This window comes from Tachysurus fulvidraco, chromosome 2 (genome assembly GCF_022655615.1).
Source record: "Tachysurus fulvidraco isolate hzauxx_2018 chromosome 2, HZAU_PFXX_2.0, whole genome shotgun sequence".
NCBI classification, from domain to species: Eukaryota; Metazoa; Chordata; class Actinopteri; order Siluriformes; family Bagridae; genus Tachysurus; species Tachysurus fulvidraco.
In genome coordinates this window covers 12,823,169-12,846,002 of record NC_062519.1, presented here as the reverse complement: position 1 = coordinate 12,846,002, position 22,834 = coordinate 12,823,169, and the positions used below count along the sequence as shown (strand labels likewise).

At 37.6% G+C, this 22,834-nt stretch overlaps 1 protein-coding gene across 3 annotated transcripts in view; it reads left to right on the top strand.

Moving 5' to 3' along the window:
• Nucleotides 1–5,246: 5,246 nt before the first annotated feature.
• The window catches only part of mdfi (MyoD family inhibitor), a 35,840-nt gene continuing 18,252 nt past the window's right edge, over nt 5,247–22,834 (top strand). For 2 of the 3 annotated variants that reach the window (XR_003440322.2, XM_027144174.2), the window contains exons 1-3: nt 5,248–5,710; nt 6,467–6,613; nt 20,967–21,098. Coding sequence is in view for 2 of the 3 variants with exons in the window: in XM_027144174.2 (XP_026999975.1) it covers nt 6,505–6,613; nt 20,967–21,098 (241 nt within the window). In the remaining variant the exon portion in view is untranslated. Of the gene's footprint in view, nt 5,711–6,466; nt 6,614–20,966; nt 21,099–22,834 lie in introns of all 3 variants that reach the window. The other variant, XM_027144175.2, reaches the window with a different exon arrangement.

The window sequence follows — 22,834 nt, the reverse complement described above, 5'->3', positions numbered from 1 at the left end:
ATATATATATATATATATATATATATATATAGAGGGAGAGAGAGAGAGTGGGGGGGCATAAATAAAAAAAAAGCAATTATGACAAAAATGTAACAAGGAATAGGGTGAAGAAGGAAATTGAGAGAAAGTAATATTTATACAAATTTATACAAACAAATAAAAAGTGCACAAAAATAAAACTACTCAAAAGAAAAATGGCATATTTTGCTCTACTTGGCTCTGTCACTGCATCTTCTGTTCAGATATGTGCCTCAGGTCATGATGTCCTGGAGACATCTCAAAAATCCAGACTGCACCATTGGCTTTAGTTTTGTTTGCTGTGTTTCAGGCTCCGTCCACCAGGAGGGGTAAATAAACCAGTCAAAAAATGAGTGTAAAAAAAAGAAAATAAGAAAAATAGAGTAGGACAGGCTGAGCCAGTGAGCTTTCACACTCCTGAGAAAATCTCATGCTGACACACAGACAGGGTGTGGAGTGTTATTGCAACCTGCTTAGACTTGCGATCGGGTTCTCTTCTTTTACTTTTTTGGCTTAGGTGAAATATGCATGGCTTCAAAACCTGAATGCAGTGATTGCATCTATGAGAAGGAGTTGCTCATAAAAAGCAGACTGGACTTTTTTTTCTGCAGGTCCAATATGTTTAGAACATTTCAATAATTTTTCAAGAATTAATGGTTTTGTCAGTTCAGCCAGAAGAACACACCACACACACACACACACACACACACACACACACACACACACACACACACACACACACACACACACACACACACACACACACACACACAAACAGCAAGATTCCATGATTGATGTAATGCAATCTCATGCTGCTTACCATTATAAAGCCCTCATGGAGTTCATGACATAGAAGCACAGAGCATACTCCTGTAAGTCTATCCACCTCAGACTTAGAGCTGTTTATCTAATGACTATGTCTATTAAAATCCATCTTACAACACACTGTCCACATCGTGTCCCAGACGTTGTTGCACAATCCGCCTTGCTGTCCTGGCCACCCTAATGAGTCTAATTAAGAAGTCCCTGACAGACCAGGACTGGCCTGGATCACTGGCTCATACAGAACTCAAGTCAGAGAACAAAAGCATCTTTGTGAGTGATTGGAACCACATTTTCATCCAAGTCTTTCTGTCGAGCCGTTCTTGCTGAAAACAATCGACTTCAAAAGGTTAAAATAACACCTCAGAAAGTTCGGCTAGGTATCTGTGGTACGTTATGACTTTCTCTCACACTAACTCCTTCTGCCTTTTATCTCGCCTTAAAAAGAGCTGGGCAAATTGCTGTCAGTTCGACTGAACACTCTCATACACCTCTATCATATCCATGATGAGTTTGCTAAAATATCTTTTACCAGTAACTGTTGTATACACACAGACTTGTAGTCACTGGAAGACAAAGTCTTTCCAGTATTTCACAGTGTTTGGGGGAATTGTGGGGCCAAAATTGTTTGATTTTGCTACATGCTTTTTTTGTGGAAAACTACTTGAATTGGTGAAAATGCAAGAACAGGATTCTTAAACTCTTAACAGTGAAGAAACAAGTAATTACTTCTGATAGCGGTTTTCATGTTCAACACATTTGAATCGAAGGGAGTTTTAGCTGTATGTGCATTTTGATGACATCACACAAGTCATGGTCCAAGTCTGCAGAAAATTACAGTAATTTAAAAAGAAAAGTAAAGAAAAGAAAAGAAATAAAAGCAAGCGCCTTCGGATATTATACTTGATTGTGATTATTTCTGTGATTGAAAACTTACAAAACTCTAAAGGGACTGGGCAACTCTATTAAAGCTGAATAATCCATGTGACTCTGACATTTAATTTAGACAATAATTGCTTAGTCTATTTAAGTCTAGATTTTCCTCCAAAGATAAAAAATCAAGTTTTAAATCAAACTCATTCATATTTCTTACAACTGCTTTTGGATTTCCAGTGCATTTTCTTATAACTAATGATGACTTATTGGATTTGGTTTGTGTCAAGGCATCAAAGCAGGCTTAGATAAATAATGCCCAATACAATTAAATTTTATGCTATTCTATTTTTATAGCATTTTTAACAATGGACCATGTTGCAATAAAGACTAAGAAACACTACCGGAAGCAGGGGTCGAACCTGGAGCTCCAGGGTAATCACAATCAAATACAACATGTGTAACAAAACCATGGGAGCTGGAAAACACAACACAAAACAATGACTGACATAGACATACAAAAGGGCTGATACAAATATATAGGGCAACACATTACAGAAAATGAGAAACACGCGACATGGCATGAAGGGCAAAGCACAAATCACGTGAGAAATACCAAACTAAAAAGCACCCTCTAGTGGTCTGTCAGGGAAGTGTCCCAGAAGGATCTACAGTAAGTGATAATTGATTTTTTTTTTATTTTATTTATCCCTAAGATGAAATTGCCGAGGAAAATCAATGCACACACAATGTTGAAGCTTTATTATTTATTTATCTATTTATCTATTTATCTATCTATCTATCTATCTATCTATCTATCTATCTATCTATCTATCTATCTATCTATCTATCTATCTATCTATCTATCTATCTATCTATTTATTTATTTACTTACTTATTTATTTATTTATTTACCGAATGGGTGCAAATCTAACACCTAGGCTTGAAAGAAACCAGCTCCAGCTTCAACTTCATACTACAGTATACTGCATATTTTACATATAACAGTCAGTGATGCTTTGTGTTTTTTCTACAACGTTGGGAAAAAAAAATTAACAGCAAGTAAAAATATGATGTGTATGCCAGAAAACAGATCCTTAACTAGGCTTGATTATAACATCTATCTGAATGAATAAATAAAAGGTGTTGCACAAAACAAGACACTTTAAATTCACTCTTTTATTTTTCGTTATTCAGCTTCAAGCTTTTTCTCTTCTCTAAGCATATAGCATGCATAACAGTTCTGATGACTGGCCAAGCAGCATTGGGTATTCATTAAATTATTTTATTAAATCTTTATTTCATTCCTCCCTACTGAGCCTGTCATGTGGAATAGCATTCAACTTCCTCTATGGAACAATGTGTTAAACTGGGTCCTACAGAACTATAGTGTTTACTTCTATATAGGAAAATGCATTTGGTATACATTATGGATTGGGGTTGGGACATAAGGGCCTTGTGGTTAACTAAGAGGTTTACCTTGCATCATCAGGGTTGGGGGTTTGCTCTGGGTACTCTGGTTTCTTCCCCCAGTGCAAAGACATGTATTGTAGGCTGATTGGGATCACTAAATTGTCTGTAGTGTGTGAATGGTTGAGTGTGATAGGTTGGCAGACTGTCCAAAGTGTTGCCTTGTGCCCCAATTCCGCTGGGTTAGACTCCAGGTTTCCTGCAACCCCATGTTGAAAAAGCGCTACAGAAAATGGAAGGGATGAGATATAGTGCTTATTTTTGTCTCCCAAACTTATACTTTCTTTCTTTATGTCTATTAAGACAGGCATTATATGATAGCTAAACAAATGAGATTAAATTGTAATTGGAATTGCTTAGTAATTGCTTTACACTAGTCAAGTTGTCTATGGATCCAGATCATGACCAACAAAACAGCCCTTCTACTACTGTGTTTTCCACCATAATGGCAGTGGTGCTACTTTACACAAGGCGTCTTTAGCAATGACCAAAAAAACAATACTGATGTTCATAGTATGTACTGTATAAGATCACTTTCAAAGCTGAGGAAAAACATCAGACTGTATGCTTTGTCTTAAATAAACAGCTATGAAGATTAGAATAAAAAAAAAACACCCGAGCCCAACACTATGACTTGATTGTAAGTCTGAAATGATATGATTAGATGTGAGATTCACACTATTTCAAAACGGAAATATGCCATAGCCCTGCATGCAATTAGCCCATTTCACCCCAGATGTGATGACAGCAGACATTCACACACATTCACACATGGGGAAATTTAGAAAAGTTTTTCAACCTATCTGCATAGTTGTGCACACTTACAGGTAAATAGAAGGAAAAGTTTTCAGAAGAAAACCAATAGATGCACAGGGCAAACAAAAAAAAATCAAGGCCTCGGGATCAAACTAGGGTCCTGGGTGCTATGAGGCATCAATTATGTTATCTTTACTTGCAATATTGCACCACTCAAGTTCTAGGAAAAGTTTGAAAAAGAATAATTAGGGACAGAGTTCATGAATTAATATTAATGAATAAAAACAAACAAACAAACAAAGACAACCACAAACATTGTTCACTTAAACAGTGTACAGTACAGTATACTGTATGTACAAATGTTTAAACTAGTCATGAACTTTGCATGAACTTGATGGTGGCCTAATAAATATCCGTGGTAGTAAAAACAAAGGAATTCCAGATTAAAGCTGACAAAATAAGTTTAAATCGGAATGCGTAAAATCACCCAGATAAAAATGCGGTGCCAGCAGCAGCTAAAACTGATTTACGAATCACAAGACACCAGCCATTTCTTATCATGTCAAATTCACATGCGATTCTCATCTGTTGCACTTGAGGATCTCAGATCTGCTGTTGAACTCTGAGCTGGTCCTTTTACACGTACAGACCTTTTAGAAATTAATAACAAATTATTACAATTACAAAAACAACAATAGAAACTGCATGGTTAGAAACCAGGACGTTTAGAAACCTGTGTGCACACAAGTTGTCATGGGATTTTCCTTGTAAAATGTGAAGAAAGAGTAGCTCTTTGTATGAAGAAATAAATAAGAATCTGAATTATAATGTAAGGTGTACGGGGGAGCCGTATATGATACTCATCATAGTATTTATGATCAGGATAAAGTTAATGACAAAATAATGATTATTAATAATAATAATAATAATAATAATAATAATAATAATAATAATAATATAACAACAATAGTAGAATAATAGTATTATTTGTTTGTTTGTTTGTTTGTTTATTTATTTATTTATTTATTTATTTATTTATTTATTTATTCTTACATACATAGTTACTTACTTACCTAATTATGACTCAATTGTGAGCAGTAACTTTTCCTCTCCATATATTACACCTTTTATTATAAAAAATTAGATGCAATTTCCTGTTGAAAACTCTCTTTCCCTCTCTCTCTCTCTCTCTCTCTCTCTGTCTCTCTCCCTCTCTGTCTCTCTCCCTCTCTCTCTCTCTCTCTCTCTCTCTCTCTCTCTCTCTCTGTGTGTGTGTGTGTGTGTGTGTGTGTGTGTGTGCGTGCGTGCGTGCGTGTTTGTGTGCGCGCGCGCGCGCTTGTGTGTGAATCTCACTTTGAAAGTCTTGAAGCTGAAACTTAAGACTTGAAGCTGAAGACCCGAAAACAACAAAGCGTGTTTATCCTCTTAAAGAAATCCATAGATTCCAGTTTTTGTTTGTTTGTTTGTTTCTTTCTTTCTTTTGAAAGTTTCCTGAGAATAACGTGGACTTTTCTTTTTATTTTGGAAATGTGCGTTACAGAGAGGGCTGTCAAGTCTTTTGGAAGTTAGTGAACGTGGAGCGTTGTGTGGTGCAGACTGTCATTAAGAGCAGTTCAGAGAGAGAAATAAAAAAAGGTTCTGACACAAATGTTGGTAGAACATGTTGAGGACCGAGACTTTTCACCGCGCAAACGGGACTTGTTTGAGGTCCTCTTAATGTCGGAAGAATATGAGTTACTGAAACAGCTCTAAATAACATCTTGTCTTAAAGGTAAGGCTTGATTTTGGACATGATCAACAGGTTTTCAGCCTGATCTTAAGACTGTGTGAACTTGTTTGGACTTGTTAAAAAACGCGATTATTAAAAATTAATAAATAAATAAATAATAACTGTATTAACGTGCAAGAGATTTTCTTTCTTTTATTTTTCAGTTCAGAACTTGTTCTTTTTTCCACAATCACTGTCATTCAAATCTAGACATCTCATGAGAAAGTTGTACTTTAGGATTATAAAATAGCATCTGTCAAAAAATTTGTATTTCAACATATAGCAATGTATAATACTAAAGTCACAAAATTCCAGCAAAGGAAAGTGAGGTGTTTGGATTTCGTTCGAGTTGCAGATCAACATGAAGCCATGAGAAAAGATACGAATTAATGTATCTTTAAGAGTGTGTGTGATGTGGATTGTTACGAATGAAGTACAAACCCAGGTTGAAATAAACATTTTAAATTGTGTAATTTGAAAATTGTATATGATCAAAAAAACAACAGTGACTGAAAAAAAAAAAACAGAAATGTGATTTGCTTAGTCAGCCGCAGTCTAATCAATGTTTGGCTCAGATTATGCCCACTGGTGCCTATGCTTTTGCCCTTGCCAGTCATCACACCCCAAGCAGCCCACTGCTTTAAACGACTGGGAGATTTCCAGCACTGCGAGTTGGATTGCCTAAAATGCCAAACACAAGAAGGGCTTGTGTTGGCAAGGTCTCTGGTGAACCATGTTCTTGGCTGTCTGTGTGTGCAGGATAGATTCTGGTCTCCTGGCTCCCAGCTTCAGAGCAGATGTGGGAGGAGGACCATAGCCCGGGTGCCAGCTTGGCTCAGCCTCCAGATGGTGCCCATCTCGGCCCAGAGAGCTCACCAGAGGAGTGCTCCAAAGGCCCAAGCTCAGGTGGGCACATCAACAAAGTCTTTTGCCCTGTTGAGCATGTTTGGTTAGGACACAAATATGAAAAAGTTTTAAATTGACCTATATGATCTACTACTCCATTAGTAGTGTCTACAACTCCACGATTATTTGCAGGCTGATCTGTAAAGAATCCGGCTAGGAAATGGAATCATAGTGAACCTTCTTGTATACATATAATTCAGAGGCAATAAAGTTTGTGATGCAAATATCCAAACTAATTGAATATGTTACAATTGTCTTTATCCCTTGTTTGTTTTTTATAATTATTTTTGAAATAGGGCATTTGAAGTATGTTTTTTCTCAAACAGACAGAATTCTTATTCTACTCTGTCACGTTTCACATGCTTCTTATTTCTGTAGCAACATGGATTCTAAATGCCATACCTTGCATGCACATATATTTGGTTCAGATTACATAAATTGTACCTTTCTAAGTCCCTACTGCACTCTAGAGCACGCTCAGTTAGAGTTTTCCTATATGTACATAATGCCAGCAGCATGACCTGCATAGTGTTTTTGGTTTAGTTTGCAATAATTATCAAAGAACGAGGTGTGATCTGTTTTTTTCAGGAACGACAAAGATAGCAAAACATACGGATTCTTTTTACATCGCACTGAATATTCTACAGCATAATGCAGTATATGTCTGGGTCTGGGTAGGGATTTTTTTTGTTTTTGTTTTGTTTAAGAGTTTGCAAGATAAACCCATGTTATGAATCTTTTGCATAGTAAATTTACAATCAGAGGAATTTCATTTCAATTCAGTTCAGCATAGACTGATCATCTTGTTAACAAATTGAACAGCTGTGAGCAGTTTGCTCCTCTTACTTGTCGTCTTGATGGGGAATTGCTCTTACTACTAAGCAAGAGTTTGGCTATTTGTGAAGTGACTGTAACCTCATTTCTGATTGGAATTAAGTGGAAGCATGGTGCAGCATGATTCCTTCCCCAGGAACTCCCCAGTTCTGATTTTGACCATTAGGTGCAATAACACTCAGGAGCTAAATGACTGCTGATATCTTTGGTATGGAGAAGTAGGTTTCACTACAAGCTTTAGAATATACACGAACCTTTGACTTGTTTGGGGCAGGGAAAAAGGTCCAGGCGTTTCATCATAAACAAGGTTATTCGAGAGTTGTGTTTGAAACAGTTAATGACAAATAAACGGTGGAGTTTCACCCATTCAATTGTACTTTTCCTATGAAACTGTGTGACTCTAGGTCATGTTTATTAATGAAAGTGACCAAACTTTTTGATCTAAATGTATGGCCTGTGAAACTGTCTAGCAAAAAATTGCTATTGGGTATTGGTCTGAACTTAACCATGAGACTCTGGGGAATAGGACTGTTGGAATAATCCACTTGGGAATGACTGATTGATCTTGCCTGATTTGTCATCCTGATTTTTGCCAAAAGTTGCCAACTGGGTTGCAAAAGTATAGAAAAGCACGGATGTGGTCTGTGCTTGTATGTGGTATGTGCGTTCTTGCATCAGTGCTTGTATATTTAAGTGAGTGTATATTTCAGGCCTCGGTGTGCAGCAACTGTGTATGCTACCACACTTGTTTGCCACAGGAGTTCACTTAGCAGACGGAGTTTAGCAAGTCCTGGCCCAGTCCTTTGTTCGCACCAAGCCAAGGCGAGTCAGTTCCTGCACGGCTGCCACAGCCAGTGGGCCATGAAAACTAAACCACATTCAAAAAATTTGCCCACTAGGCCTTGTTTAAATCTGCCTCGTACCCACTAATTACATTTAGCTATGCATTGTTTTCAGCTCTCTGAGGCTTTGTCTTAACATGAACCTTAGTATTCACACCCAAAGTACTGACATCTTTCTTTTGCCTTTTGTTTCTTTTACAATTTTTGGTAAGTTTTATTCTTCTAGCACATTAGTTGTGTTGGCTAGCATGGCTTACTTCTGAAGGCAAACACCTGAGTTGACCTTACACGTGTACAAAAGCACCCTTTCATGGCTTGACCTCATAGGAATGCACATTATTGAGTACCGTTTCTAGATCTGTTCTTATTATTGACATAGATTAGTGCACTCTGCAAAGATCTGATCTCAGATCATCAGGATAAAAAAGTGCCTATTCTGAGATACATTAAAAATACAGGCTTCAGGCCAGAGCTTGATTGAAAATATGGAGCTTGTCTGAGCTTTAACACTAACTCCATTGACTTAGCTGGCATGTGCCGGTTTCACAGAAGTGTGTCTGTCTGCTGTCTCAGAAAGTCACTATTGAATGTTGATGCTTTGGTCAAATGATAGCCATAATATTCCTTATTTCACATAGTTATGATTTGGGCAATATGTGTGGAAAATACACTGTTATACTCCCTGATTAGTAGTCACTATGGATGAGTTCAATTAAAATTTTTATTTCACATATATAGAGATAGTTTAACAGTTGTTTTAACCTTGATCCATATGAGTGTAAACGGAATATTTGTATTGAGTTACATTGGTTTAAATCGAAGTCTGAGGGAAAAACTGTTTAAAGAAAACAATTCTGCATGCATTCCAAATACACAATTTATTTTTAATATGTTTTTGTATAGATGAGGATCATTCTGTGGAATCTTTTGCAGAAATCTTGACAGTTGTCGTAATTTCTTTTCCAGAAATTATAGGATAATTGCAATTATATACAGTACAATATAATGAGCAGACCTGTTTGACCTCGATTTCCGATCAAGAGGAAAACATCTAATTGTCAAAGACTGCTCAAATAGCTAATTTTTCAATAGAAAGAGTAAATATAGTGACAGCAGCGTTTCGATTTTTTTGGGTAAATAGAGGCTGGAAATTGTGGCCAAAGGCACACTGACCATGATCCTCGTGTGTTAGTGTGATATGTGAGGAAAAACAGAAGAGCATCTGTTCTTCAGGTGAGTCAGAATGTCAGTTTAGGGTGTGGTCAGACTGTAAGAACAGTCTTGAGAGAGATATTATAATAGCGCTGCAGTCCAACAGCAACAGTGAGGGCTGGTGTGTGGCGTAAACCAAGGGAACGTTACAGACCTGTTACGTTGTGGCGGCATTTATTTCGATGGCGTGGTTGGAGACCATTTTTGTCGTTATGAGGCACATTTCTATTCTGATGAGTGTGGTTTCTTCTAGGATGACTCCGCCCCATCCACAGAGCACAAGGGTTCACTGAGTCATTAAAACACTAAGATCATTTGGAACATTGGTGTTTATCCCTAAAATTGTGTATGTAACTATAACTGGTTTATGTTAATGCAATTTGAACTGATCACACTTGCTCTATTAATAAATAAACTTTAAACTTTGAATTAAGTTTAATTTAAGCAATGAAAATTTTAGTGTATGTCAAGGTGCATGAAGCTGTTTTGGTGACATGTGGTGGCCCATCACTTTACTAAGATACTTTATTTTGCTTTTTCCCAGTTTAATTTCTCACCTGTCTCTATAGTATACTGAGAGCCAGATGTGCATGTGTTGGAAAGTGTCAGGCAAAAAAAACTTGATGTACACTCATCATCTCATCATGCAAACTGCAACAGTTCAATCTAATTAAAGCTTCTGTATGTGAGGATCCAACTGCGGTTGTTGTGCACTGGTGAACCACAGAGGCATTAAAATAAAGACTCATTTGCTAAAATATGTACATTATTGAGGGCATTAGAACTTCTGAAAATTGGCTATTGATGGTTTTAATTAATTAGCTGCTGTGTACAGAATAAAACTTCATAATAAATTGTGCACTTTAACTGCATTATTAAAAAACATTGTTTCCCTAATAGTTCTTTCAACATGGTCTTTGTATAAATTAGTATTTTCATATACACAAAATTATTTGAGACTGACAAAAAACCGTAAACCCAATTCTGCAGGAAAAACATGTACCTGGCAACATTTTTATAAAACATATAAGAAACAAAGAATTTAATGTTATTTTACACCTGGATTCAGAAGCGTGACATCACGAACAGAACTGACTGCTGTTAATTTACTGAAATGAGCAACTTACAAACTAATCAGTTCCACCATTTTTTGTGTATTGACTTTTGTGTGTTAATTTACAATACCACTCGCTTCACACAAGCTGTTACATAAGGGTAATGCATGAAAGAGAGAACATATGGCTATGGCCCTGTATATACAACCCACATGCTTGTTCTGTAGTTGCTTCAGACTAAACGGAGAGAAATCATATATTTAAGTAAACAATTTTTTAAAATTTCAGTTCACTGTAAAGAATGAAAAGAAATTATGTTAAATAGGAATCGATTCATTTTTACATTTGCATTTGGACATTTAAATAAAAAATCTTGTGAACTGCTTAGTTTATTCTGGTGTAAATTTTATAATCATGTTATTACAACCAAAAGAAAACAACAAGCATTATTAATGCAAGTGCACATAGACATGTTAGGATGCCAAAAGTAAACTAGGACACATCAATATATTAGTATACTCATAGAAAACTCACAGAAACTTCCAGAAAGTGCAAGAAACATGTAAAAAGAGGATACTGTAGTTTTATACTGTATCTTTTCCATTAATGACTGCTTGAATAATGTTCTTTGACTGAGCAAAATGAGATATTGATCAGAAGAATGACAGAATAACGCTCCATGGTCATTCAGATATACAATAAGCTTTGAGATTTGATTCAGTTGCTCAGTTAGTGACAGATAACTGACTATTTTCTCACATTCAGGTATAAAGATACAGAATGTTTTCAATTGTTCATTACATGGAGGCCATTTTAGACTCTGAAGTACTGCTTGTAATATCATCCCTCCTCTATTTTTCTGTTCTAAAGCACCCTCATACCTTCATTTTCTTTTAAACACATTTTGTCTCAGGTTCTTCAGCAAGCTGATAGAAGTTCTCTTGGCACTTGTGTATCATGAGCAGAAAGCCTTTGCAGCAGGGACTCTATTCATCTTTTCTCTTTTTGCCTGCGTTTCTCTGCTTATGAAGCATCCAGTGTTCATTCTGGATTCTGTGTGGCAGTAAATACACTCCATATGACTTTCTTGGCCTTGGATTAAATGATTTTTTTTGTTGCCTCATATCTTCAGAATAAATTAATAACCTCATGACTGATGAAGGTATGTAAGTATGTGTGTATATAATAGAGATGACACAGATTGGATCAGATATCAGAAGAAAAGAAAATTATAAAAAAATATATATATGTTCCAAGATTTTAGGTCCTATTTTTAAATATCACCTCTATTGAGTGTTTAGTCCTAAGTATCTAAAAGTGTAATAAATGGAAAGATGATTGACAGATAAATATGTTTAGTAATAATTTACAGTAAAAAATAATTTACAAAAAAGTTACAGTTTTATTTAAGATCTTTTTGTTACACTAGCATTCTAAGCTTTATAGAATAATACTATATATAATACTCAAGTTCTCAAACTTTTTTCACAGACAAATGACTCTTAAGTGTAATTCTGCAGGCTCCATCTAAACATTCAAATATTTGGCTCATCGTGTAAACATGTGCACTGATTTTTTTTTTAAGAATTATTGATGTTATAGCCACTTTATTAATTTTGTAGCCTTCCACTGACAGAGCACATTTGGTCCAATTTGACATTATTTATAGGCTTATTTGTTTTTGAAGTTTTGATGACTCAAGTGGTCGAACAGGTTAAACAGTTAATAACAGGTTATAAGAAGTCAATAATAAACATGACCAAACATCTCAGAGGGTTCGATTCTGATCGTGGGGTTTTTTCTCCCTGTGCTTTGGGTGTTTTTTCCAGGGTTTTTTTCTATGGTTTCAAAGTAGTCAGTCCAAAGACGTGTGTTATAGACATTGGCATTTCTAAATTGCCTGTAGTGTGTGTGTGTGTGTGTGTGTGTGTGTGTGTGTGTGTGTGTGTGTGTGTGTGTGTGTGTGTGTGTGTGTGTGTGTGTGTGTGTTTGTACCATATTCACCTTCTCTACTGTGTCCCCTGCCTTGTGCCCCAAGTCCTCTAGGATAAACTCCAAGTTCTTGGGCAGATTTTTAGAAAGATACTAGAATCGAATTATACTCAGGTTTTCAGTATTAGAAAAGAAAAATCATACACACATATAAAAGTGATCTATATATAAATGTCTCTTGTGCAAGAACGTATAACAGTGTTCTATTATTTGTCTTTCATGCCCTGCTGATGGATTTCAGTCTTTCTGAGAAGAATTAGTCACCATGTGAGTCACAGTGACTGAGTGACAAACCACTAGTTAGTCTCCCCTGAATTGTGTGACACAAGAGAGAATAAGTTAGTCTCCCCTTTTGAGACACAAGAGAGAATAAGAAAAGGATTAGGAAAGACCAGGATAGGTACAACTGACCATTCCCCTGCATTGTTTCATTTTTAACCTCCTGTTGATTCGTGCTTGCCAAAGGGACACGACTGCACAAGCATATGTTTTTGTCTTTAAGCGGACGTAGATGGCTGCAGCGCACCACGTCTGCTTGTGTGTTTCAGAATCCCTCACTATTCACCCCCCTCTACCACCCTCCAGCCATCAAACCCAAAATGTACATTGAATAAATCCATCTAAAGCCTGTTAAACACCATCGAGTTTCTCATATAATGAGCTTACACTTTTTCTTCCGCTCGTCAATCCTTATCCTTTTCACTAAATCAGCGTATTTGGACAAATTCCAGCGTGCAGCTTTGAAGCTGCTCGTCAGGTATCTGTTTTCACTCCTGGCTGACTTACAAGCGCCGATTAGGAGCCTATTGTCTTAGACTTGAGGCTTAGTAAAGACGTCAAGACAGTTATCAGTTCATCTCACAGGCAGATCCGTCATGGAAGAGCTGCTAATTATTTTCTCTTTACCCCTTAATTGTACCCCTGAGGGGTCATATTGGTGAAATCAAGCAAAATTTGCAGGAAACGCAAACGAAGGGCGGAAGATGAATGCACACCTCGAATCCAGTCATGGCGTCGTTCTTTTAATCCATTCGAGACGTTCGGTTAAACAGCACCACCTGTTTCTCACAGCCCACTGCGCTGCATTTACATTCCTGCAGCTGGATCGCAATAATTTCTGACAGCCATTGATTGTCAGAAATGGTGTCGTTTTGTATTGGTCGATTTTTTTTTCCTTATCTGAGGAGAGCCGAGGGAGGCATTGCAGCATGTAAAATGTTATATGACGCATGTTAATGCTGTGAGGGACCATTGAAGATGAAGCATGTGCAGAGAACTAGGGCTGGATGGTTGGGATGCATGGCTTCACATGATCCTGATTTCTGAATGGATGACTGGAAAGATGGTTTGAAATGAGAGAGAGAGAGAGAGAGAGAGAGAGAGAGAGAGAGAGAGAGAGAGAGAGAGAGAGAGACGAGAGAGAGAGACGAGAGTGCTTGAGCAAGGGAGAGACAGTCAGTGAGAGTGGGCTTTACTGACGCATTTTCTCTGCTGGAATTACTGAGTGCTGTTTTCACTGTATCTATTCATCTACTACATTCCCTCACAGCCACACACACACAGACAGACAGACTGACAGACAGACACACAACACACACACATACACACACACAGATTTTGTTCTGATTCTCAAACCAAGCAAATTACAGAATATATATTATAGCTGACTCACAGATCACATGTTCATAATTATCATAATTACTTATACATTTGACAAAAGTCAGAAAATCGTGTAACTTTTTTTTACAGCTATTTAAGCAATGACAATTTTGACAATATACTATAGATTTACAGGATTTGTGTGGAGGATCTGTCCAATTAAGAGTGTCTTTTTACCTCACACCTACTGTTTCAGGGATAGACTCTGGACCAGTCGTAACCTTGACCTGGATAAAACCATAGAACTGAAGATGAATGAACAAATAACTTAATCATTATAAGAATCAAATACATTTTAGCAGAAAACTGAAGAAATTGACAATTTTACCTTGTGTGAAATCCCCATACACAGCATCCTTCTATCCTGATTAAGATCACTGACTACAAGCTGACGTGCGTGTGTGTATCATTTTAAGTGGCTTTCCACAAGCGATGGTTTAAATCAATCTAGGTAATTAACTTCTATAGCAGTCTCCCATCACAGTGGACTTCAAGGTCCGTCTTTTGATTTTGGCAGGGACTGAATAGATTTCTCTGCTCCTGCATTGGATTGAAACTGCAATTGCGACCTTTAGGGAAGTCAGACTGAAAAGGTTTTCAGATTGGTGTGAATAATTGCGTTTCATTAAAAAAAATATGCTTTCCATATCTTGCAGCTGCTATGTTTTTAAGGAAGGTCTAATGGAGCCTAAGTAAAAGTTTTGTCAGTGTGACTTTTTAAAAGTTTTTTTTTTTTAAAGCATCTCACTCTTGCCAAGTTCACTGTTTCATCTGGGTGTAAAACATCCCTAAGTCTCTTGTCAATTTCTTTTTTTTTTTTCTGTTGAGTCGACACATCTAAACCGATGTAGTTTTGTCTTTCGCTTCATTGACTGACTTTGGAACAGGTATTAGTGAGGAGTTGTTAGGAGACAGAGCAACCCTGCCACAGAAAGGGGGATAGGGAGGGTTTGGAGGGACTGGAAGAATTTCAAAGTGTCCCTGTAAAGCCACATGGCTCCTTTGCTTCTAATACCAGACCTCATACCTGCCTCCTCTAAGCTCCTAAAAGACTGTCTGTGCTCTCACACATCTCCAGAGAGTAAATAAGGGAGCACTCCCTGCAGGTATAAAGTCAACGAGAGAAAAACTTGAGAGAGAAGATGTTAAAGTTAGCCAAAGTCTCTTGGACATAACTTTTTGTTCAAGATCATAGCTAAACAACTCCTTCCATTCCACTTTATGAAAACATACGCCATACGTCAGTTTTACTATGTGTGACATCCATGAATACAATTGCTATACATATGTTTTTTTTGTTGTTTTTTTTTTTTTTTTCAGTTTTAAAATTTTCAGCCATCTTGGGCTGTTAGAAACAGTTGGCAATGGTATTGTTGAGATTCCTACTTGTTATTTCCTGATTAAAAGACCAACACTTTTAAGTTGTGCCACTGTGGAGATCATTAGAACCTTTAAGAGTGATCACCCTTTGGTCTGGAAATTAGGAGTTTGAATCTTGTTAATGACAAAGGAGCAAAATCGCAGTTTTGGTCAATAATGGGCATCTGTGAGATCATGTATGTAGAAGACGGTAGATAATGCTTTTCTCTGAGTGTGTCCCATGTGACCAACAGTTTGAGAAATTGTTCCTGGTTGACTTCATGTGTCTCAGAGGAAGATCTGGCTCTAAGCTTTGGTAGCATGATTAAGAAGAGCTAGCTGGTGAGTGAGAGTTAGCAGGTGACTAAATTTTGGGCTGCAAAATTAGGAAAAAGTCCAGAAATTTAAGGTACTGTAGTTAATATGTCACTGGTTGGTCCTGGCTGAGGTCGACCTGGAGGCTACTCCGTGAACATGGCATGTGGCAGCTTGCAGAAGTAAATATTAAAATATAGTATATCGAACCAGAAACTTTGCATGTAAATTCAAATCAGAAATCTTGAAAGTCACTCTGTTGGCTAGGTACAGTATAGTACTGTATGTATTGCTGGGGCTAAATCTCTTGCAGAGCAGTTGGAACATTAAATTAAGTTTTTATTTGGTCTTCTAATAAGAGGAATTGTCATTGACACATTTTATCAAGTCTCGCAAAAGGATACTTTGATTTGTTTCTCTTAGACTGCTATGAGGAAACCTACAGCAGATGGTTTCCCTGTGTGATAAGATATGATCCTGAGTAGATAAAGAACCATTATTTTCATCTCAAGAACCCCTGAGGAACACTTTGTTTCATGACACTGTTTACTTTTTCAGGAAGAATAATATTATAGAATCTGAAACATTTAATGGTTTATTATACTGGTTCTAGAGTGACCCATTTACATGTGTGTATACTGTGTTAGATCCAGTTGTTTACTTTTTTTTTTAACATCCCCCAATGACAGAGTGTTAAAGCACTAAGGTTTGAGTGAAGTATAAATCTCTATATCGCTGGCTTCTTAAACCCTGCAATCTAGTACAAGTGGTACCCATTATATCTTAAAGTGTGATATGCTACTTTATAGTTTCCAAACAACAATCTTTCTCAAGATACTAGCCTGTTTCTGTTACTGTGTGAAAAATATAATAAAACGTAGAGGCTTAGAACTCTTAAGGCTGAACAGGATGTCAAATAGCATACCAGCACTTTATGACCAACAGCCATAACAATATATTTTTATTCATACCCTTTTTTTTTATGAGGAAGCGTATGAGCTGTGTTTACAAGTTGAGTAAAAATTCCATATGTTTCTCACCTCAGGTGGTTCATGCATGTACTGTAGCATGCATATGGTGCATCCTGAAACCGTGGCTTCAGTCTGATTTTAATTAACTCTGACTTAACATGTCTTGGGAAGCCAGATATGGGGCAAGAGTGTAAGATGTTCTCATGTCACTTTTGTTCATTCATCACAGAAGCAACAGATTAGTTTTCTGACCCGAGCTTGAGTAGTATTTTTGGTTGATAAACTGACTCTTCTCTCTTCTCTCTTTTAGTGCAAGTTTAATCTTCCAAATCGGGTGAAACACATGGCAATAAAATATACCATTATAACAACAATGGCAATGAGGTAATCCTGATCTTTACTGACTTGCCTTTGAATGTTGGTACCAAAAGAAAATCATAAAAATAACAGCAAACAAATTACCAGCCATTCTTTTATTAGATTTTAGCCATGTATGTTTTAGCAGAACTCACACCATGAAGGTGACCTGATTACAGTAAATATTAACTACTCCTCTTCTATCAAACTGTGGGATGATAAGTTACTTCACCACACTCTGATTCAAACAACCCTTACTTCATCTAACTTTAAATGTGACATGCCGAATCAGTCGTTACTCGGCATGTAACACTGAGAGACAGTGGATAGCGTATACAACTGATCAGGATCATGCCAGGGTTTGGCTGAAGTAAACACAAGATCACTATTTTTAAGAGGACTAGGGATCGACTCTCTGGTTTATTGGCGCTTCACCAAATGCACACACCTTTAGGGAAAAATGCCAGAAAAATGCACACACTGTTCTGTATTAACTTACACTATAAACTCTCTGAATATGACCATAAACGAGCAAAAGGAAACACTTTAGCTAAATTAAAACACTTTTATTGAGAACATTTTGTCACTCTGCCTTTGCCATACTGAGCGAGCGAATCCCATAAAGGTCAAATAATCTGATATCCCCTAATGCATACTGCTTTTTTCTCTTGACTGTATTAGAAGCCGAATTTTTTGAAACCAATAGCTCGGGTTTATGTGATCTCCCCAGACTGCATTAGGAGTGGATTATGATGGAGTATTATGGCGTAGCACTTGATAATGGCTCAGCTCCAGTCGTTAATGCCCACTGATCCAGACCAGTGGGACTGTAGCAGCCGTGAAGCCTGCGTTCATGGGTAATGAAGGCTGTTTTTGGGTCACGAAGAGGAGCCGAACATGTGACGCTGAACATAATCTCAGTCTGTTTTCAGCTCCAGTTTCTCTGTACCGCACACAAAGAAAGCCACAGTTTAAATCTACCCTGTAATTCGGTTCGAGGAAGTTTCTCAGTCTCAGCTTCTCCGTCTTTGTCTTTTTGCTTACGTTTTCACAGTAAGATGTAACACACACGCTCATACTTTCACGGCATCCAGTCCGCAACAGGCTTTGCGTTCAGATTTGTGCGTCCCCTGACAATGAATTTTGTCTAGATCCTGGCACTCTCTTTGGCAGTAATGAAAAAGGCACAAAGAGAGAGAGAGAGAGAGAGAGAGAGAGAGAGAGAGAGAGAGAGAGAGAGAGAGAGAGAGAGAGAGAGAGAGAGGGGTTATTTTGAAATGTGCTCCACATGGTGAGAATATCCACCAGAGAGGGGAGTAAGAGGCAGTAAGTCCTGCAGTAGTTGGGGGAGTATCTCAGCTTTAGGTCTAGAGAAACACTTACTTTTATCTAGCACAGGATTTAGCACAGTTTGTGTGTGTAATGTACTACACAAAGGCAGAAATTATACCAGGATCTGTGCGGGCCAGTGTACAAATGTACTGTATATTTAGGTTTGATAGCATTCCATAGTTTCAGCAAAACAGTAATACAGCATTTAAAATATAAAATGTGATTTATATACTGAGCATTTGTGAAAATAAACCATTTACCTGTGTCAAAAAAATCAACACAAAAAGGAAAATATGTTCAGTCCGATTTAAGAAAAAATAATTAGTATTAGTAGTAAATATTACATTTCACAACAATGTGATTTCACTGCTTATACTACATTTAATTTAAACAAGTTTCTGATTAATAGATCGAAAGATATAAAGTGAGTACGATCAATTCATGTAGAATTAACATAAACCAAATAAAATAAAATTACGGGGACGTCATTGACTTTGGTTGGATTCCCAGCTTAGGTGAGAGCGGGAAATGAAATTTTATTCAAGGCTTTGAAAATACCCACTCAAATCCTGCTGTATGAAATTTCAATGAGATTTTTTTCTCAGCTCCACAGAAACGCATACTAATCTCCGTCAGCTACTTAGACATGGCCAGAAATAGCATTGATACTGCTGATACACTTAGAATGAAGTACAGCAATAGTAAATGATGAAATTTTCTGAGCTGTCCACCTTTACTGTATCATCACATGCTGTTTCATGAACACTTCAACTTTCTTGGAAATGTCTGCCAGTGTCTTGAAATGCTGGGAAATGTGGTCAATCTGTGTGTGTATAAAGAAGTGTCCCCATGGTCCATGGACAGTCCAGCTGTTGAGTTTTCAGGCAAGGAAATGAGGGAGGAAGTTCATTATAAGTTGTCTTGGTAACGAATTGTGTGTGTGTGTGTGTGTGTGTGTGTGTGTGTGTGTGTGTGTGTGTGTGTGTGTGTGTGTGTGTGTGTGTGTGTCTGCTGAAAGGATAAACTGGCTTGAGGAAAGACAAATGAAGGGATAGCTTCTGGTGTTTGGATGTCATGCTGACAGCATCCAAGTCTGTCTGCTGCATATTGTTTATGAAGTGCAATAACTCTTTGACCCTTCTCCTGTGCTTTACCGGCAGAAAAATATGTGTTCTCTGTCCTAAACTTTTAAAATAAATAAATAAATAAATGAACGTCGCCCAGAAAAGAATAAGGACGCAAGTGAAGGATGCCAAGAGCGAAGAAAAACAGAAGTCAGCGAGCGCGAGTGACTAAAGCAAATAAACAAAAGGCAAGCGGTGCTGCAAAGGGGGATGCTGGATATTTACCGGACAGCAAATAAAGCCCAGCTGGCTCCCATTTGGCCAGGAATGAGAGAGAGAGGCCATTGAGCAAAATGTAGCGTAGCACTGTTTTAACTCTCATCTTGTTTTTTCTTCTCCTTTTATCTCTTTTATGCTTTCCACCTCCTGTTTCTTCTTTTCTCTATCCTTGCTCTTGTCCTGTTGTTTATTCTCTTCTCATCCTCCATGCTTTCCTGCAATTTCCCCTCCAGTTCTCTTACTCCTCTTTTTCTTTTTATCTTTGCTTCTTTTTGTCCCCTTTCCTTTCCTTTCCTTTCCTTTCCTTTCCTTTCCTTTCCTTTCCTTTCCTTTCCTTTCCTTTCCTTTCCTTTTTCTTTCCTTTACTTGCCATTTTCTAAGTCTTTGACCCTCTTTCACATTCTGTTTCCTTTAACCCTTTAAGGGTTCTGTTTAACCCTTTCCTTTCCCTTTTCCTTTCATTTTCTATTCCTTTTTCTATCCTTTCCTTTCTTTTCCTTCTCTTATGCTCTCTTCTCATTTCCTCTCAATTTCTACAGCCTTTTCCCCTCATCGAAGCCCAAACCTGCACCGCTTTGAAGTCTGCTCAGTTCGGGCTCTTTCAGACAGCAGTGTGTAATTACTGGGCCGCATAATAAGCCCGCTTGGCTCCAGCATTTGCGTATAAAACACATGCTTGCCCACACACAAGTGCACACGCACACAAACACACGCACACACAGAGTGCGCATGAATGCTCCTTTGAGTATAAACATGCACAGTGCGCAGTGTGCCCCACATGCTCACGCTCACACATGTACAAGCACGTACTGTTGTGGCTACAAAAGTGATGAACAAGCAGAAACGTCTTGGACATGATGAAGCGTTCGTGCCATACTGCATTTTTCTAAACAGACGCTGTTCCGTTTTAGGACAAAACTGTTTGCTCTCCGTCATAAAATTAGCAACTGAAGATGTTGGGAGTTTAATATTTACCGTGTTCCTCAGTTTGCCCTCAACTCATTAACTCGATTTGGAATCAAAACTGGCATGAGTTTAATGTGTGTGTTGTTTTCCACCTTCCTGTGTTTTCTTACCCTCAGGCGGAGATGGAAGTGGCAGGAACGCAGAGCTGGAGCCACGTATGGAGGAAACAACAAACATGGACAATGTCGACAACAACAACAGTCTATCACAGCTGGATTTCAGCAACACATCCAGCAAAAGCATCACATGTAAGCTACTTGCATGTTGGTATATCATATAAGATGCTACTTCTGACTTACATGCTATTATTAAGACTATACATCTCCTTTAATAAGAACAGATGTACCTCGACTCAGTAATCCAGTAACAGGGTTCGTATTCATAAAGATTATAAAATCACCTCAGAGAGCTCCTAATTTAGTTAAAAAAATTTCTAACTAGGAATCTTTGCTTACGGGTGATTCAGGACCAATCTCAGAGCAACTCTGAGCAAGGAAAAGACAGCTTTTATCTTAGATAGGAGGCGGGACAGACCCCGTTGCTAGGTATGAAACATTCTTTTGAAGATTGTGATTGGTTGTCCAATAAAACAAAGATTCCAATATTGATCCAACATTGGTGAGAAGAATAGCTCAGACCCATGGAGATTATCTGTTTCTGTTATTCAACAATTTTAAAAACAGGCTATAGTTGGTCATTCTGTCTGAGAAGGAATGATGCAACATTAGCAGACTTTGTCTGGTGATGGAGCATAAGAAAATAGCAAATAAATGATTTGTCTGACTGTCTTCATGTGTCTTGGTGGAATCACATGTTTGCCTTCACCCAAGTCAAGTCAAGGAATATCAATAAGCTTTTATTGTCATTTCTACCATATATAGCTGTTGCAGTACACAGTGAAATGAGACAACGTTTCTCCAGGACCATGATGCTACATAAAACAAAGACAGAACTAAGGACTAAGTAAGTTTAAGCCACATAAAGTGCATCTGTGCAAGCTGGTGAAAACAGTGCAGGACAAAAGACAAAAAAAGACAGTGCAGGACAAAAGACAGTGCAAACAAAAAATACAAGACATTACACAAAAGGCAAAAGATAATACACAAAAAACAATATACAAAAACAGCGCCGACCAGTGTAAATACTGTATGTTCAATCATCATTACGTGTGCAGAAATACTGGAATGAACACATTATAACACATTAAACCTCTCTAGTTTTTAGCTATGGTCAGATAGGAGAGAACTGTGATTGGGATGGGAACTGGACAAGACAAATTAGAGCAAAAAAAGTATAGAAAGAAATCCTACATTAAAAAGAGACGTTTGTCAAAAGGTTTTATCGTGACTCTTAATGACCTCTTAGATTTAGTGAACCTGTCTACGTATGGACTATGAGAATACTAGGGGTACGTTTGAGACAGATGTTATGGTTGGCAGTTAAAGCGTGTCCTCTTCTTTTAAAGCACTAAATATTGACAAGTGTGAGATGATTATAAATAAATCAGCACTTTGGCAAACATGAAACATACAGGTAACGTGTTCAAAAATGTGCCTGCTGAATCATCATTGGCAAAGTGTACTCCTACTCATCTAGAGTGCTGAAAACAATTGACCACTTTCCAAGAGAAAAGAAGCAACTTGTGCAGAGAATTTGCCTTCAGCTTTCTCATTTTTCCTTCGAGAGCCTGCCTGCCTTTCTACAAGTCCCAGCTGTCATTCAGGCAATCTGAAAAGATTACAAATCGCCAAAATGATGACTGAAAGATAAAAAGAAATCAATTATGTCGAAATCCCTAATGAGTATTCAGAATGCAGCGTTAGTGTGTTTGTACAGATTGTGTTAAATGTGTTACGATTTATCTTGGATTTGGATACAGTCTGAATCGTAAGTACTGTATTTGGACAAGGACACAATTTTCTGTACACCACCACAGTGGATTTGAAATGAGCAAAGCAATCAAGATGTGATTGAAGTGTAAACA